The sequence below is a fragment of the Copadichromis virginalis genome, linkage group LG7 (genome assembly GCF_057382275.1).
Source record: "Copadichromis virginalis isolate Kocher_CV1m ecotype Utaka linkage group LG7, C_Virginalis_male_GT1.1, whole genome shotgun sequence".
Lineage (NCBI taxonomy): Eukaryota > Metazoa > Chordata > Actinopteri > Cichliformes > Cichlidae > Copadichromis > Copadichromis virginalis.
Genome location: NC_140624.1, coordinates 28,651,291 through 28,670,097, shown reverse-complemented (window position 1 = coordinate 28,670,097; position 18,807 = coordinate 28,651,291). Strand labels below are relative to the sequence as shown.

At 45.0% G+C, this 18,807-nt stretch overlaps 1 protein-coding gene and 1 long non-coding RNA gene across 2 annotated transcripts in view; one reads left to right on the top strand and one right to left on the bottom strand.

Annotated features, from left to right (window-relative positions):
• Positions 1-814: 814 nt before the first annotated feature.
• Positions 815-18,807, bottom strand: part of LOC146705241 (UDP-glucuronosyltransferase 2A2-like) — a 26,847-nt gene continuing 8,854 nt past the window's right edge. The window contains exons 2-7 of the mRNA XM_085462866.1: positions 9,686-10,175; positions 3,343-3,491; positions 3,130-3,261; positions 2,872-2,959; positions 1,484-1,703; positions 815-1,298 (exon numbers count right to left, since the gene is read on the bottom strand). Of these exons, the coding sequence (XP_085318992.1) occupies positions 1,019-1,298; positions 1,484-1,703; positions 2,872-2,959; positions 3,130-3,261; positions 3,343-3,491; positions 9,686-10,175 (1,359 nt within the window). The 3' untranslated portion in view covers positions 815-1,018. The remainder of the gene's footprint in view (positions 1,299-1,483; positions 1,704-2,871; positions 2,960-3,129; positions 3,262-3,342; positions 3,492-9,685; positions 10,176-18,807) is intronic.
• On the top strand, positions 2,955-3,304 carry LOC146705242 (uncharacterized). The gene is made up of 2 exons (XR_014921317.1): positions 2,955-3,026; positions 3,116-3,304. It is a non-coding gene; the product is annotated as an uncharacterized LOC146705242 (long non-coding RNA).

The following is an 18,807-nucleotide window of genomic DNA, read 5'->3' as shown; positions in this document are numbered from 1 at the left end:
TAGAGTGTTGAGAAAAAAAAATGCCACACTTATATCACACATTCCAATGGTAGAGATTTACACAATAGAGCTTGGAAGCAGGCTGGTGCACACTGACACCACTACCCAGAAAACAACTATGTAAATAATGGAGCTAGGGAGAGCTCTCTCTCTCTTCACTTCTATAGGCCTGACCAGAGGAGGGGATGTGGTTGCCATGGTGATGTGGGAAGAGTCATCTCCTGTTACAAAGAGATGTCCAATAGGTGCAGGATATGAAATGTGAGCCAGATACTAGACTCAAGCCAGATAAGGGGACCCAATTCTAAATCCGTGGTTTCCCCCGACTTTTTAACCAATCACATTAACATGCTTACTGCTTTCGTGTGTCATCCTTTGTCTCTCTGAGCCCTGAAAGGCAGAGGTCCATGGCTCTATGTAACCATTTAACAATTAATTTTTAAAAGTCATAATTTGAGCATTTTTTTCTCTCAAGAAAATAGAACACGACAATACATCCATCTACACACCAATAAACATAAAATTTAGAAAACAAAATGTACCAGGAATTACTGCTGAGAGCACAATGAATTTGTGATTGGAAGCCAAGGCGTCAGAGGGGTTTGTAACACTACAAATAAAAATATAATTCACATGCCTCCTTTTGTCGTTCAGTGCGTGAAGTACACTGAACGGATTGTCTCGGAAAACCCCTGCAGAAAGTGAACTCATCTTTCATTGTAGCTGTTCACAGTCACACCTTTGACACAGCTTTGTGACCACAGCCACAAATTCATGGCAGATGGCAGACTGAATAAGAGGCATCACTCTACACTGATGAGACAGTTTGTTTTATTAGAAAATATAATAGAGAAGCTGCATTTGAGGACATCTCCTCTGAAGCAGAGAATACAGTGCAGTCATGTGTTCTTAAAATGAAAGAAGAACCAAACTGTGGAGTATGTCTGCATTTGTTCTTTTGGATGGTTAAAACCTCCAAACCTATTTATATATTACTCCAAAAATGTCAAATCTCTCTTCAGTCCTTCTTCTCTCTTCCTGCTCGCTGTCTGCACTGCCGCAGGATGCAGCGTATCCCCACCCACCACAAAGCAGCGACGGTCATCAAAGCGACCAGCAGGGCAGCACCGGTGTCCAAGCTGTGGTACTGGAACCAGTTCAGGTCGTATGATGCCAACCGCAGATGCCTAGCTCCACCATGTCGCATAACAAACTCCACCCAGAAGACGGCGGTACTCAGTGGTGTTACTGGCTGGTCGCGGTGCACCGCTGACAGACGCTGCATGTTGGTCCTGTAGCTGTGCATGGTAAACAAACAGGAAGTCATATGACAGTTTCACTGTTAAACAGTAGTGCACTTTTACTGTGAAGGAATCAGGTCAAAGACAGGAAATAAAATGTTATTAAACAGGTCCAAATGTACAAAGATGAAACTATTAACAGGAAATATACAAACACAATTCCACACTAAAATCACCTTTACCTTGGCTGGTTTGTAACGACGTGCAGCGCCTCTGCCAGCTCCTCAGCTGTCAGATGGTTGAAGTCCAGGACGATGGCGGTGCCGAGGCGGCTCATACGGGCGAGATTATCAGGCTGATCGCCAAACAGTGGCACGCCCACCAGAGGCACGCCGTGAAACACAGCTTCATACAGACCGTTAGTGCCGCCATGTGTCACGAATGCCTTTGTCTTTGGGTGACCTGAGGACAAACAAATGCAGAGCTTTTATTGTGAAAGAACATCACAATCCACCTGAGGAAGTTAAAAAAAAAAAAAGAGGCCTCATTGGGCTTTTGTTTCAAAATCCCATGACATCATGAATGAGTCATACCCAGCAGGTCATCAAAGGAGCTTGCAAAGAAAAGCGTCTGGACTTCTTTAAGTTGCTTGAAGACGTTTCACCTCTCATCCGAGAAGTTTCTTCAGTTCTAAGGTCAAATGGTGGAGAGTCCCAGATATAAACCTAGTGGGAGTGTCCCCCCACAGAGGGACAAAAGGACCCCCTGATGATCCTCTAATCGCCTGAGCCAAGGTGTGAAACTGGGCGTGGGTCCCAATCAGCCAGAGTTTCGGGTGAGCTCATTGTGAAACCTGGCCCCACCTTATCATGTGATTTCCTGAGGTCAGATGGCCCAGGATGTGAGTGGGCGTTAAAGCGTCTGGGAAAGGATCTCAAAACTGGATTATAGATGGCAGAGAGTTGGTGTCGTAAACCACCGCCTCTGTTCAAAGATGGTCGCTCACAGTGGACATAGATGGCTTCTTTCACTCCTCTTTCAAACCATCTGTCCTCTCTGTCCAAAATGTGAACACTGGCATCCTCGAAAGAGTGTCCTTTATGCTTAAGATGCAGATGGACTGCTGAGTCTTGTCCTGTGGAGGTGGCTCTTCTGTGTTGTGCCATGCGCTTGTGAAGTGGCTGTTTGGTGAGCGACCATCTTTGAACAGAGGCGGTGGTTTACGACACCAACTCTCTGCCATCTATAATCCAGTTTTGAGATCCCTTCCCAGACGCCTTAACGCCCACTCACATCCTGGGCCATCTGATCTCAGGAATTCGCATGATAAGGCGGGGCCAGGTTTCACAATGAGCTCACCCGAAACTCTGGCTGATTGGGACCCACGCCCAGTTTCCCACCTTGGCTCAGGCGATTAGAGGATCATCAGGGGGTCCTTTTGTCCCTCTGTGGGGGGTTACTCCCACTAGGTTTATATCTGGGACTCTCCACCATCTGACCGTAGAACTGAAGAAGCTTCTCGGATGAGAGGTGAAACGTCTTCAAGTAACTTAAAGAAGTCCAGACGCTTTTCTTTGCAAGCTCCTTTGACTACGATGACCTGGATGACTGAGAACCTTCACAGACATACCCAGCAGGTCGTTCTGAGGGATCCAATCAGAAATCTTTGTGTTTGGCGCCAATGCAGTTGGAGCCTCGCCACGGTAACGCCAAATCACCTGAAAGGTAGAAAACACTCCTCAAGTCAAAGATGAAACAAACCATCTGAGCTTCTTCTGCCTGCAGGTATTTTTTGATGATTAATCCAGAAAGTAATCAGTGATGTAATCAATATCTGCTGACAGCCCAGTCCCTGATTGTTTGTCTGTGAGTAGGTGGAGCTTCTGACCTTCTGTGGGATCTGACCGAAGGCGGTGGCGATGATGTTAGCGTGCTGCATCGTCAGGTTGGTTACCATGGAGCCGAAGGAAGCCACAATTATGCCGGCATCACCTGAACTCTGTACAAATGCCTCCAGGTCCTGGAAGATGTGACATCATCATTACATCAACACTCACCTGTCCCATTTCAGTATAAAAGTGTGTGCAATCAGAGCTCACACCTCTGGCAGCTGATTGGCTGGTTTGCAGTGTAGACCGCCCACGTATTTGAAGTTTGGTGGGGTCGGCCGTGGCGTCTCAATGTCCCAGAACGTCCTGATGAGCCACACGTCGGCCTTCCCCATAGTCTCACACACACTGCTGGGAGTTCCTGTCCATACAGGAAAGAAGGGATATGACTTCAAAATAAAAGCTTGTAGTTGGCTACTTTTATTTCCTAAATTTCACATTTAGTGGTGAGAAAAGGTGCTCAATTCCTCATTACCTTTTTTTTTTGTATGTTTGTCACATTTATATGTTTCAGATCTTAAGAAAATTTTTAATATTAGACAAAGATAACACAAGTTAAAATGCAGTGTTTTAGTCTGGAAACGGTTATAAAGCATTTCTAAAGCTATGGAACTCCAGCGAACCACAGTGAGCACCATTATTCACAAATGGAGAAAACATGGAACAGTGGTGAACCTTTCTAGGACTGGCAGGCTGACCAATATTACCCCAAGAGCACATGAAAGACTCATCCAAGAGGTCACAAAAGACCCAGGAACAACATCCAAAGAACTGCCGGCCTCATTTGTCTCAGTTATGGTCATCGTTCATCAGTGTTGGGGAGTAATGGAATACATGTACCGCCGTTATGTATTTAAAATACAAAATATGATTAACTGTATTCCGTTACAGTCAGTGTTGGGGAGTAACGGAATACATGTACCGCCGTTACGTATTTAAAATACAAAATATGAGTAACTGTATTCCGTTACAGTTACCGTTTAAAAGGGTGGTATTCAGAATACAGTTACTTTGTTGAAATAAATGGATTACACTGCGGTACTTTCCTGTTTCATTTTGTCGCGGGTCAGGACTGTTTGGGTTTGTTTGACAGCTACATTCTGTTGTTCCAGGCGGCAGCGTTACGGTTGCCATGGTTACAGGGCGACGCTCTCTCTCTCTCTCTCTGCGACTGTGTGTTTCCTGGGTGAGAGAGCGCCTTTTCGTTGTTGTTGTTGTGCTAAGCTAACAGGCAGAATGCTACAAGCATAGCTCTAAAGCAGGGGTGCTCAATACGTCGATCGCGATCGACCAGTCGATCGCAAAGGTAGTATTGGTAGATCGCATGGCATTAAAAAAATAGATGCCAGCCTATCATCCATCCCGTCACTTGATTGATACAGGGAAGCCAGTCAGATGACAGCAGATTTTTTCTGACGCTTAGGTCGCTGCGCATGCGCAAACAGCGGCGCGAAGTGTAGTAAAACTGACAAGCTAGTCAGCGAGTTAACTCCAATTTTTAGCTCTCGGTTTTTTCTCTTAAACCTGGCCGTCAGCAGCTACTGTCCGGACTATGCATCCCTGGCTGATTCAATTCAGTGCAAGTCATCAGAGTAAACTCAGGTAATGACAAAAAATTTACATAGTTAATTGTGTTGTGAAATATTGGATATTGCGGTTATGCATGTATATACATTGTAGATATAAAGAATCCTCAATATATTTATAAATAAGTATATGTTTTGGATTTTTGTAGTGGGTAGATCATTTTGACTTGGTCATTTTATAAGTAGCTCACATGCGGAAAAAGTGTGAGCACCCCTGCTCTAAAGAATGTAGCATCATGGCCAGTGTAGTCCGTGTTGCAGGGAGAATGGACTGCCATACACATTATGGGTCTGTGAGCGCGAGGAAAAAGGGGAGTGGAAAGGTACGAGTTGTCATCGAGGAAAAACGGGAGCTGGAAGCATGTAAATATAATAATAACCACTTCAGCCAAGAAGAGTGCCTGACGAGCCCAGTTGTAAGTAAGCTATTAAGACTCGACTGTACACCGTGTTCGTGTTTTCCTCCGAAAACAATAAGTTCCGTTGGAGCAGTCTTTCAACGCCTCTCTCTGTCTGTCGCAAGAAAAGTTGACCCACACAACAAAGTAAAGCTTTTTTTCGGCTACGAGCCGTATTAGTCAGAGGTCCCTTTACTACAGTTCGGAGTCGCGGACCTTCAGTAATAGTAATAAATCACACAGCAATAGTACATTCACGTTGTTGTAAAAAGCATGATAATATATTAAGTAATCCAAAGTATTCAGAATACGTTACTGTCATTGAGTAACGTAACGGAATACGTTACAAAATACATTTTGGGGCATGTATTCTGTATTCTGTAATGGAATACATTTTATAAGTAACCTTCCCAACACTGGTTACAGTTACCATTTAAAAAGGTAGTATTTAGAATACAGTTACTTTGTTGAAATAAATGATTGACACTGCAGTATTTTCCTATTTCATATTGTCGCGGGTCAGGATTGTTTGGGTTTGTTTGACAGCTATGGTCTATCCGGTTGTTTAGGGATGACACGACGAATCCTACTTCCGGGCCTAAAGTAGTCTGCGTTTAATATGGCTTTTGTGTTGTTAACATGTTTAATGTTATGTATTTTCTTCTATTTGATCTCAAAAATCTCCTAAAACAGTCAGTGATCACTGTTAACCTCCCTCGGCTTTTATTACCGCTAATCATTTATTTAAGCTCAGTTTTTAAAACCTTAGGATGTAACTACAGCCCAGCCTATGCAGCAGTATATGAATGACTAACCTCGTATTGTGGATAGATTATCTCAGTTGTTCTCCTGGCTGAAGTTTGGTCCTTTTACAGCATCCTGCCATGCGATTACATTTGTTCCTGACCACCGAGAACACTCACATTAACTTTTATCGAGTGGAAAAAAAGTTAGCTTGTTTATATTATGCTAACATAGCTGTGTCGCTAGCGGTCACGTAGCACATCATTATATACCAGCTAGCCAAACTTCAGTAACCCTACAAACGTCACTGCTGTTTAGTTTTCTGTCTTCATTTATGTTGGAAGTGATAACAGAGCTGTACGTTTTAATTTGTTTCCAAAACCCCGGAGTCAGGACATGCTATATTGTATTTAGATAAAAGCTAGCGAGCTAACTCCCTGCTAACTTCTAACTCCGTTAAATGTTATAAATTCCATTTTCATGGATGCCTGGATGTTAAACTCAATTGTTACACCTGGTAGAGCAGAACGCTGATCATTTTATTAAAGATGAAAGACTTTAGACAGTTTTTCAACTCTCAGTAATGCCATAGTGATCGTTTGATATATGGACCTGCAGCGGAGTGTAGGTCCAGACACGGCTAGTGACGTCAGACTGAACAACCGGAATGTTCCAGGCGGCAGCGCTACGGTTGCCATGGTTACAGGGCAACGCTCTCTCTCTGCGACTGTGTGTTTCTGTCACGGTTCTGGGTCCGTTGGACCCAGTATTTTGAGTTTATTATGTTTTGGTTTATTTTTGCATTATGGATTGTTTTCTGATGTTCTGGTGCTTTGTTTATTATTATCATTATACATCTGTTTCTATTATTCTTGGTGAGGGATCAGTTCTTAGGTTTTGGGTTCTCATGTGTATTACAGTTTCTGTTCAGTGTCTAGTCTGTCTCTCAGGGTCATGTCTGCATCTGGTTTAGTAATTCTTGTTTCCTGTTTTATTGTGAAAGTCTTTGTCTTATGTTAGTGTGTGCAGCTTAGCTCCCCCGTCTCGTTAGCCCTGATCTCCCCCAGCTGTGTCTCCCTTCTGTTGCCCATTCCCTCATTACTACCCTGTGTATTTAAGCCCTGTGTTTTCCCATGCTCGGTGTTGCGTCGTACCCTCAGAATTATGCCTGTGTGTTCAGTTCTCGGTGTCATTGTTCTGTTCACGTTTTCGTTTGTCGCCAGCAATAAAGCTAAGGTTCTCAGTTTCAATTCAGTCTCAATTCAATTCCAGAGTCTCAGAGTCTCGCATTTGGATCCTCCTCTCCATCCGCCTGCACACAGAGCCCTGACAGTTTCCTGGGTGAGAGAGCGCCTTTTTGTTGTTGTTGTTCTTGTGCTAAGCTAATACGCAGAATGCTACAGGCATAGCTCTAAAGAATGTAGCCTCATTGGCAGTGTAGTCCGTGTTGCAGGGAGAATGGACTGCCATACCCGTTATGTGTCTGTGAGCAAGAGGAGGGAGAAAAAGGAGAGTGGAAAAGTACGAGCTGTCACTGAGCAAAAAGAGCTGGATGCATGTAAATATAATAACCACTGCAGCCAAGAAGAGTGCCTGATGAGCCCAGTTGTAAGTACGTTATTAAGACTCGACTGTACACTGTGTTCGTGTTTTCCTCCGAAACAGTAAGTTCCGTTGGAGCAGCCTTTCAACGCCTCTCTCTGTCTCTTGCAAGCAAAGTTGACCCACACAACAAAGTAAAGCTTTTTTTCGGCTACGAGCCCGATACGGAACCCACCGTATTAGCCAGAGGTCCCTTTACTACGGTTCGGAGCCACGGACCTTCAGTAATAGTAATAAATCACACAGCAATAGTACATTCATGTAGTTGTAAAAAGCATAATAATATATTAAGTAATCCAAAGTATTCAGAATGTGATACTGTCATTGAGTAACGAAATGGAATACGTTACAGAATATGTAACGGAGCGGAAAGGCTGATTTTATTTCCACAGTGTCGTTTTTTAAAGGAAGGAAACCTTCCTCCAAACGGACAGAGCAGTGGAGCCGCCAAGGGAAAGCACACGATTAAAAAACTGTATAATTAAAATATAATTTATTATATTTAAATAGTTAAAAATGTAAGATAAATTAAAACAACCTTGGCCAAGGGATAACACAATAAAAATCAATAAAACACAACATCAACAGTCCAGTGGCATCCGCCACGATATAAAAGTCCAAACGGTGCAGAAACCAACAGGATTGTCGCCGTCCTGTCGGCCTCTTCATTCTGATGCCAACTAGAAAAAGGAGAGAGGGCCAGCGGCAGTCACCATTCTTAAATTCCACTGGAGGTTCGTCTTAGACGGGATGAATCGGGACCTACCCCAGATGGGCAGAGCTCCTAACTCCGCCCACCACTGTGTTGTGCTTCACACGCGTAGCCATAGACTCGCCGTCCCGGGGACATAAGGCGCCATCCCGCTGCCTCTCTATCCCCTGCCGTGGGCCTCTCTCGGCGAGGAGCTACCTCCCGTCAACACCAGCACAGACCTCTCCGCTCAGCTCCAATCACTCCCTCCAGTGCGCGGTCGTCCGCGATCTCTGGTCTCGTTCTCCTTTGCCGCACGCCTTGGCCAGCTGCCTATAGCCGGGCCTCTGTGCCGCTCTGCGCGGCCGTCGCCCACACCGATTACCATGCCATGTCTCTCCTCCTCTCAAGCCTTCTCTCAAGCTTTTTCTCCCCCCTGCTCTATGGTCTGCCAGGCCCTCTTATTGGCCTCTCTGGGATCTCTCGCAGGTGTGATCAGTTTACTATCAGGTAGGGGCGGAGTCTTTCCAGGACAATTTGACAGTATAACGAAAACATGCAACAACATAACCACTGCACAAAACATGACCAATACATGCAATATAAAAACTAAGTAAATACACTTCATATTAAAATATTAAAAAGGTAAAACAACAAAACATGCAAAACTTAAATAACTTGTCCCTTTCCACCCCGTGACAAATACATTTTGGGGCATGTATTCTGTAATCTGTAATGGAATACATTTTAAAAGTAACCTTCCCAACACTGGTGTTCATGACTCCACCATAAAAAAGACTGGGCAAAAATGGCCTGCATGGCGGAGTTCCAAGACGAAAACCACTGCAGTGCAAAAGGAACATAAAGGGTTGTGTCAGTTTTGGCAGAAAATATCTTGATGATCCTCCAGAGTTTGGGACAATACTCTGTGAACTGATGGGACAAAAGTTTAACTTTTTGAAAAGTGTGTGTCCCAGTACATCTGACGTAAAAGTAACATGGCCTGTAAATGGTAAATGGCCTGTATTTGTATACCGCTTTACTTAGTCCCTAAGGACTTTGGAGTGGTCCAGTCAAGGTCCTGACCTGAATCCAATTTAGATGCTGTGGCATGACCTTACAAAGGTGGTTCATGCTTGAAAACCCTCCAATTTGGTTGAAATACAACAACTCTGGAAAGATGAGTGGACCAAAGTTACTTCACAGCACTGTAAAAGATTCATTGCCAGTTACTGCAAATGCAACCTGCTGCCAAAATGCAAAGAGAGCCCCGACCAGTTATTAGGTAATCTGGCAATCACATTTTCACACAGGGACATGTAGGTTTGGATTTTTCCCCCTTAATAGAAAACGCCTTCATTTAGAAACGGCATTTTGTGTTTCCTTGTTATCTTTGTCTAATATTTCAATTTGTTTGATGATCTGAAACATTTAAGAGTGACACACATACAAAAAAATAGTAAATCAGGAGGGGGACAAACACTTTTTCCCACCACTGTGTATCAGATAATGACATTATGATGTGACCTCTGACCTTTGATCTCACTATAGTATTTATTCACAGACAGCTTCCAGGCAAGTTCAGTTAGCGTGGATGACGCCACATATGTCACCATGTTGATCAGTCTCTCCACGAACGTCATGCGGTCGTTGTATGGAAGAGGAGCTAATGGAACATAAGATGGTGGCAACGGGGCGTGGCCACAGTGTCGCTCCATAACACTGCCAAAGCTGAAGCGCAGCGAGAGGATGAGTGGCACGCCGAGCATGTCAGCCACCAGGTCGCCACACATTGCAAGGGGGTCTTGTAGGATAGCATCGAAAGCACTGTCCTGCAGAGTCGCCATCAGCTGCTGGTTCTTCAGCACCCCATCACACTGCTGCCTCCCAAAGTCCAGGGTGCGGCCCATGAAATCGTTCATCTTCATGATCTTTTGCAGCGGTGAAGAGGTGTGTGACTCGTACATAGAGAACTGGATGAATTCGTGCATGGTGCCCACATATTCCTCCCTGCTATATGACACCTGCAAGTGGAAAAAACACCTGATCAGGTTTATTGTTTAGTTACCGCCCAGTAATGGTGTGTAAACTGTCAGCCTGGAGATTAAAGACAAGATAAAATAAGTCATGAAACATGGAATAAAAGCCTCATGCAATTGGTGTTTATGAAGATATACTGTGTTTGGCTTTGTGCATTATGAACAAACATCTCCACTTTGGCCTTTTCTGTCCAAAGGACCTTAATCCAGTGTCATGGTCTTGGGCCTGTTGCCCAGTGGTCGGTGTATTTTGGGTTTTCAAATTAGGTTCAAACATCTTTAGAATTTTTTCTTAAGTTTACATTTCATGTATTAGTCTACAACTTCTGTTATATCCTTTGTTGGTTGATTTTGGTATTTGTAGTAATCTTTTATTTTGAGTCCAACTAGTTTTTGCTCCTTTCTTGCTTATAGTAGTTTGCATTGTATTCCTGTTTTAGTTTGTTTGTTTTGCCACTCTCTGTGTTCCCTTAGTATTTTTCCCTCCTCTGTCAAGTTGCTTGTATTAATTTCATTAAGGTGATTGTGTTTTCTCTGTTTAATTATTACTTCCTGTTTTACTTGGAGAGAATTTGTGCTCCTTGTGCTTTGCTTTTAGTTTTGCTTCCTTTGTCTCGTCTGCTCTGATTTGGTTCACCTGTGTCTTGTTCTCCACTTCCCCTAATCACCCACCTGTGTGCATATTGTCTCACTCTCCTTTTTTCAGAGTGTCAGTTCATCTCCCCTTCTTGTCTCTCAGCTCCAGTCGCTCCTAGTCCAAGTATTATTTCCCAGTTTATGGCTTTGAGTTTCATTTTGTGTTTTATATTCCACATTGTATTTTCCCTGCAGCAAAATGGCTCATTGTGAGTTTACCACAGCCTGCCTTACATGTCTGCATTTGGTTCCTCACACATCTCGCACTTTGCAATCTTGAAAGTATACTCTAACCATAAAACAGCCCCCGCAGATGCTATTCCAGAGGAGTTTGGAGAAAAGGTGGAAAGCTTATTCAGGATTGCATTCACAAGTCCTTTGATTTAAAGATTCTATCAGTCGGGCTAAGAGGCATTGACACCATCCTCAGGGACAACCCATGATTACTTCAGTTGCCTAGGATTTCTAAACACATTCTTGGTTTCCACAAGAGAATTGATACGAGTCCCCTCACTGGCTCTGCATCGTCACTATTTCCACAGACTGGTTTTTCCTCACCTGGCCCTGCATCCTTTTTGGCAAGCCAGTGGTCAGAGGATGAGGAACCTTTCCCAGATCATCCCGCATCTGTGGTCAAGAAAGAACACTGCACTTGCCACACCAATTCCTTTCCACTGTTAGACTGCTCTTCTGCCTTGATGCCACTGCTCAGCTTTCCAAATGCACCACTGAATGACACAGGAAATCATTCCTGCCCGTGGCCATCTCTTGTACAACTCCCTTTTTTTTCTGCTCTTGCTCTTGACGAAGGCGGTCGCACTTTTCTCCTCTCCTCCTCTCCCTTAGCTTCCCTGCTTAGCCTCTTGTGTCCTTGTCTAGTCTCGTATTTTTGTATTAGTTTTCCCTGGAACACTCTCTCACAGTCTGTTCTTTAAAACCTAAAAGAGGAATTATGGATTTGATCAACTGGTCCCTAAATGCAATTGACACCCCTTTCTCAATGAGAAGTTTGGGCTTGGGTGAGCCTGAGTGCTGAAGATATCTACCTATTCCGAACCATGGTAACAGGGTTCTTGCTGAGCTGGCTTGGCCCTGACTTATCGAAGAATTAAGGAAGCGGAACCGGCTGTTCAAATCCCCACAAGGCTGCCCGCTGGGATTGAAACAATGGGAAGAGGTGTGAGTTTCTCAAAATGGGCTCATTGAGTGCAGCACAGATAAGATCTTGGAGAGGCTACGGCTGTCGTGAATACTCAGAATAAGATCTCTGACTGCAGACTGGATTACATCTTGGAAGGGCTCGCTCGGAATAACATCTCTGAGTGCAAATTGGATTACATTTTGGGGAGGCTCACTGCGGTCGTGAGTTCACAGAATTGGCTCTTTGAGCACAAGAATGACAACATCACAGAGCGCAAGTTTGATAACATCATGGCGAAGCTCGCGGCTCTCCAACGGGAGATTGAGAGACCAGTGTTGGACTGTTAGAACTGCTTTGAAATTCATATGAGCTGTTCGCACTAAAGTTAAAAGTTAAAAGCACCATCACTTCATGCGGATACCCTTTCGGCGCCAGCTGCGGTCTCAAGACTGGAGCCGAACAAAAACACCCTGATAATGACTGTTTAGTCTGTTCCTTCCCATTCCCTACAAGGCCACCTGGGTTGGCTGGAAGACTGTTTACTTAGCCTAGCAGGGCGAAGGACACTGTCTCAGCTGAACTCTGGACACGCACACACATACATATACACTGATACACACTCATCCCCCCTCCCTTTCCAAACGCCTTCGATGCTTGTTCCCTCCTGGGAACACGGCGGGTCTGAGTTTCTCTGATTCTGATTGCTGGAAACCCAAACAAAACACGCAATAAGAGGCTCTAATGTAAGTGTCCTGTTAATGTTGGTGGCGTCAGTTACACAATGGACCCAGAGCCAGCACAGCAGAGCCAGCAGTGCAGAGGCAGGAATGCATTTCTTAGTTGGACACCACTTCATAAGAAGAATGGGATGGGCGAAACTTCAGCATCTTCAATATACTATTGTTGTGTGATTTTTATTACTATTAATGAAGGCTAATGACGGCCATCGAGCTAACATTGTTAGCTGGTGTTAGTTGAGGTTAATTCTTTGACTGCAGACTGTTAGGCCATTTCTAAATACTCAAGTACGCGAGTCCATAATCACGTTTTCGCTAGTCCGGACTTCACAGTTCATACGGGAGTCTGGACTTTCCGAGAACGCAGCGCGATCGTTCTACAATTGGAACGGTGGTGTACTTGATGACACCACAGCTCGTGAGTTTTTATTGACATCCCCTCTTAATTTAACTGTGATTAATATTTGCAATATAAATGACACATGACATTAAAAATAAAAAAAAATACACATGATGTAGTAGATTTCTTTAAGAAAAAAATTAGCCTAATTTTAAAAAGTATCTTAAGCACTTTGGCAAAATTCACTTTTATGTATCATCTGTTTCATAATGTCTAATAAGCTTCATACAGTTAAGCACAATCACTTCCACAGGTGAAGACGCTGAAGCTGGACCAGGCGAGGATGAAGACGCTGAAGCTGGACCAGGCGAGGATGAAGACTCTGCAGGTTCCGCAGGCTGGATGGCTCCATCAGACCCTCCAGCGGAGACTATTACAAAGCCAGCAGGCATGGAGTCCTCTGGCAGACATGAAGGCAATGGGTGCTGTGCTGAGCACTGGCTCTGCCCAGACAGCGCTGACACGGAGTAGTTCTCTGGGGGCTGCTTAACCTTCAGGGGTCCAGAATCAGCTGGGGACTGAAACCTAGCCTCTGGGGAGGCCCTGGAGTGCAAAACTGTGCCCAAAGCAGCTAAAGTGCGAGAAACACCCTGGGTGGAAATTTGATTTTCTCCCTGCATGGAGTGAATGAGTGACACTGGAGACAGAAAGAGTGATGGAGCTAACGGGGACACTGGAGCCTGGGCTACGGCAGACACTGGCGACACTGGAGCCTGGGCTACGGCAGACACTGGCGACACAGGAGACTGAGCTGAAGGTGGCTGCTGGGCAGTTAACTGAGCTTGTGGCTGGGCAGCTAAACGATCTTGAGGGTGGGCAGCTAGCTGAGCCGAAGGCTGCTGAGCAGGTGAATAGCTGTTCACTTTCGTATCTGCCACAAAAAACATAGCCCCGGAGTAAACAGTTCCACAGTCCAAAACAGGAAAAGAGTCCTCACTCACCAGAGCTGGCGATTCAGAAGTCCGAACGTCCGGCTGTGGGTGGCGCGCCAGCGGCACGATTGTCGTTTCCTCGCCACAGACAGCTCCGACAGGCCGGGCAAAACCACATCCAGCGGGTCGGGCAGCGAGGCAGTAGTGGCTGAGAGAAGGTGTGGTGTGTTGTGGCGAAAGGCCTGCATGGTCGGGGGAAGCGATTCCAATAGCCATGGCAGGCCGGAAAAGAGCCATTGTAGCTGGCTTTCAACGGCGCAGCGAAGCTCTTTCGGAGGGTTTTCCCAGCCACAGCCTGAGGAGCATCTCCACATTGGTAGCTAATGTCGTCCCGGAGCTCCTCGGACGGGTTTAATGCCGCTGGGTCCATGGTGGCTGGCTCGTACTGTCACGGGTTGCCGAGGCAAGCCGTGTGTGAATCATTTAGGACCCAAGATGCGGCAGCTCTGGTGCAAGTGAGTTTATTTAGCAAAAGTAGATACAAACAGAGATGGTGAGGGTGAGCTTAAAACTAAGAAAACCTAAACTTACTCACATAAGACAAGGACCTTCAGAATAAAACAGGAAACTAACAGACACAGAGAACCAGACAAGACACTGAACTGAACAGACAGACTCACAAGCAGAGACAGTGACACCATAGACAGACAGAGGGAACACAGAGAAGTGGGAGCAGGCAGGCACAAAACAAAACCCTAACGAATGGCAAACCGAACCCAAAGACATCACAGAATAAACAAGAACACAGAATATTATAAAGAAACACAAAACACTGAGTCGTCAGACTCAGGACTAGGGATGGGTATCAAAAACCGGTTCTTGTTGAGAACTGGTTCCCACTGTTTCAATTCCTTGGAATTGTTTGCCATTTTTGCAAACGATTCCCTTATCGATTCCAGTCGCCCCGAATGACGTCACCACGTTGCGGAGCGTCATTTACCTCGCAGGAAACACGGCGCGTAAGCGGCTCAAACGCTCAAAAGTTTGGTTATACTTTACGAGAACGGATGACAACAGGGCAACTTGCAATACTTGCAAAGTAGATATTTAATTTAAGGGAGGAAACATTACGAATATGCAAAAGCATTTGCTCACAAAACACGTGATAACCTTAAATGAATGTCGTGTTTTTAATTCCGCTCCGGACTCGTGAATCTCAACCCAGCAGCAGCGGTAACGTTTGCACGTCCTCTCCCGTTAATGCGGCAGGTAAATAATCAACTAACAGTGCATATTATGTTAGCGCGATCTGCCTTATTACAAAACCTACCATTACTGTGCATTTAGGTGACCATGATGAGAGAGACAGACAGAGTCTGGCTCAGATGCTGCCAGTTCTCGCTGCAGTCTACCGGTAGCGTCTCCTTTCAGGCCAGGATAGACGAATGTCACCGAGCAGTGACCAAGTTTGTGGTAAAAGGCTTGAACCCATTTGCCACAGCAGATGCCCCCGATTTTAGGTTAGTGAATGTGTTTAATTGTAGGCAGGGACATTACTGGATATTCTTGTGTAATTGCTACAGAATAATATTTATTTTATTATTTTACATTTACAATTTTTTTTCCTGGGGACCCTGTGACACCCCATTGAAGAGCCGTAGGCTGGATCTCTTAAGATCTCACTGTTGGGTTTGTAAGGCCATGTTACTCCTAAATTTCTATCTTGTTCAAAGAGAAGATATAAAACGAAGTTCCAAGCTAATCGAACTTAGTGTTCTCCTTTTTTATAAAGAATCGATAAAGAATCGAATCGTTAAACAGAATCGAAAATGGAATCGGAATCGTGAAAATCTTATCCATACCCATCCCTACTCAGGACCATGACAATATTAAGTAATCCAAAGTATTGTAACGGAATACGTTACAAATAACATTTTGTGCCATGTATTCTGTAATCTGTAGTGGAATACATTTAAAAGGCTCCTTCCCAACACTGCTTTCTGGAGGAAACCAGGTCTTGTTAGGTGAGACGGCATCCATTCCACTTTGGATGGAGCAGATTTCTAGAAGTCTGGCTACATGGCTATGGAAGAAAGCAGTCCTACATATTTATTTAATATGTGCATTGAAGAACATATCCTGGTCAAAAATGACTCCAAGATTCTTCACAATGTTACTAGAGGCCAAGGTAATGCCATCCACCACTGGGTTTTTGGGGAAAAATTGAAGACTAATGAATCTGTAAATAAATAAACTGTTGTGTTGGGTGTATTACAGAAGCGATTTCATTCTCTGTGCTAGCTAATGCAAATGGTCACATAAACCTTTCTGTTTTCAAGTGAGTAATAAATAAATCAGCTATTTCTGACTCAGCTGGTATTAATTGTGTTCTTGTATGTATTAACATTGAGACTGGTGAATTGTATATAGAGGTTATCTTTTGGGTTAAAAAAGCCTTCTGATGTCAGAATTGAGTTGAGTGTTTCACTCTCCAATAATGAATTACCTGAGCTTATTTTTTCTACCTCTGCTCATTGAAAGTCTGAGCTCTGTTTCTGAGTTAGCAAACATGATAACGACTTTACCTGAATTAGGTGCTTCAAAGACTGTTTCTGCTAAAGCCAAGCCATTATTGTTTGAGCCTATAGGGGCTAAAACTGTTAAAGTTTTTGAGAAATGAATAATAACATACCCGAGTCTCATCAGCAACTGCTCATTGTGTGTCTCAGTCAGCTCATTCTAAGTCCATTGGTGATATTCCTAAGCAAGCCCTAGCAGAGCACTGCTTATTATGCTCCTGAGCCTGGATTCCCAGAGACTGTTTACTCTTCACTGTTCACTGCCTACATTCCTAAGACTGTTAGTAGGGCATATGTGCAGGTCCTTCCAGACAATATTTATGTATCACAACTTGCACTCTTAGAGACTGATGATCTACCCGGGGCCTCCCCTGAGTATGAGAACCCTACACCCATCCTCACTCCCTGAATGGGGGTGGCTAGGGTCCAGCTTGTTCCTGCACCCAATGTTTTTTTCCCAGGGTGGGGGCAGGTGGGTCCCAGCTGCAGCGTCAGTCTCTAAGGAGATCTGCATGTTCTGCAGCGCTGCCATAGCCTCCACAGTCAGCTATGAGTCCAGTCCTAGCCTACGCAACCTTCACTTGCATCGGCTGGGGCTGGCATCAGCTTTTTGCGTCCCCCGAGTCTTCAATATCCCTGGCTCCTCAGCAGAACCTATCGGTCCCATGCCACCTAAGTCAAAGGTTCCCGCTCTGCCTGAGAGTGCAGGGCCTGAGCCAGAATTCAATGTCCCATGGCATTTGAGTCACAGAGGGGTCCTCACCGACACTGTCATAGGTGGATTCACAGGGGACATAAGTTTAACACAGAAGGGAAACCCTTCTGACGGGAAGAGCAGTGGAGCAGCCAAGGGAAGTAGTAAACATAAACACGAGTTGCTAAAACTATAATTTATTTTTAAAGAAAGCACTAAAATACTCTGGCCAGGCAGGAACATGAAGTTAAAAACATTAAAAGTAATTAAAACTATACAGCCAAAATGCAATGGCCTAAGCCATGGAGGTCAAGTCCCATAAAAATCCAAACGGTGCAGAAACCAACAGGATCGTCGCCGTCCTGTCTGCCTCTTCATTCTGGTGCCAACTAGAAAAAGGAGAGAGGGCCAGCGGCAGTCACCATTCTTAGATTCCACTGGAGGTTCGTCTTAGACGGGATGGATCGGGACTTACCCTGGATGGGCAGAGCTCCTAACTCCGCCCACCACTGTGTTGTGCTTCACACGCGTAGCCATAATTTCACCGTCCCGGGGACATAAGGCACCATCCCGCTGCCTCTTAATCCCCTGCCGTGGGCCTCTCTCGGCGAGGAGCTACCTCCCGTCAACACCAACACAGACCTCTCCGCTCAGCCCCGATCACTCTCTCCAGTGTGCGGTCATCTGCGATCTCCGGTCTCGTTCTCCTTTGCCGCATGCCTTGGCCAGCTGCCTATAGCCGGGCATCTGTGCCGCTCTGCATGGCCGTCGCCCACACCGGTTACCACGCCATGTCTCTCCTCCTCTTCCCCTCTCACGCTCTCTCTTATTAAATAGCTATCTCCAACCCCAGGTGTGCCAGGTTAATGATCAGGAAGGGGGCGGTGGAATGGGCATCCCCCCGGAAAAAATCACATAACACAACATAAGCATGCAAAAACCCAATACAATAAAACACTACACGCTAAAAATATCAAAGAATAAAACTCATCACTACATGCAAGCAAATAAAAATATCAACTTAAACTTTGTCCATTCCACCCTGTGACATCACCATCAGTGTCCAGCCAAGCCACCAATAGTGCTCGGTCACCTTCACTGATGGCAGCCTCCAGAGCTGGCCTGTTTCCTCCCACATTGATGCTGGCCCCAGGCCAAACCACCAGAGGTGGTCCACCTTTGCTAGCCACCTCTTTGCCGATCAGTGAAACTTCATGACTGGTTTCCCGGACAATTCTCTTTTCTCTAAACTCCTCTGTGATAGTGCCTGGGTCCATTTTATGGTTAGAGTATACCGTCACAAATTGCAAAGGGTGATGTGTGTTAAGAACCAAATGCAGACATGTAAGGCAGGCTGTGGTAAACTCACGAGCCATTTGGCTGTAGGGAAAAATACAATGTAGAATATAAAGCACAAAACGAAACTCAAAGCCGTAAACTGGGAAGTGATACTTGGGCAAGGAGGGACTGGAGCTGAGAGACAAAAGGGAAGATGAACTGACACTCTGACAAAAGGAGAGTGAGACAATAGCTGTGTCCCAAAACGTCGGCTGCATCC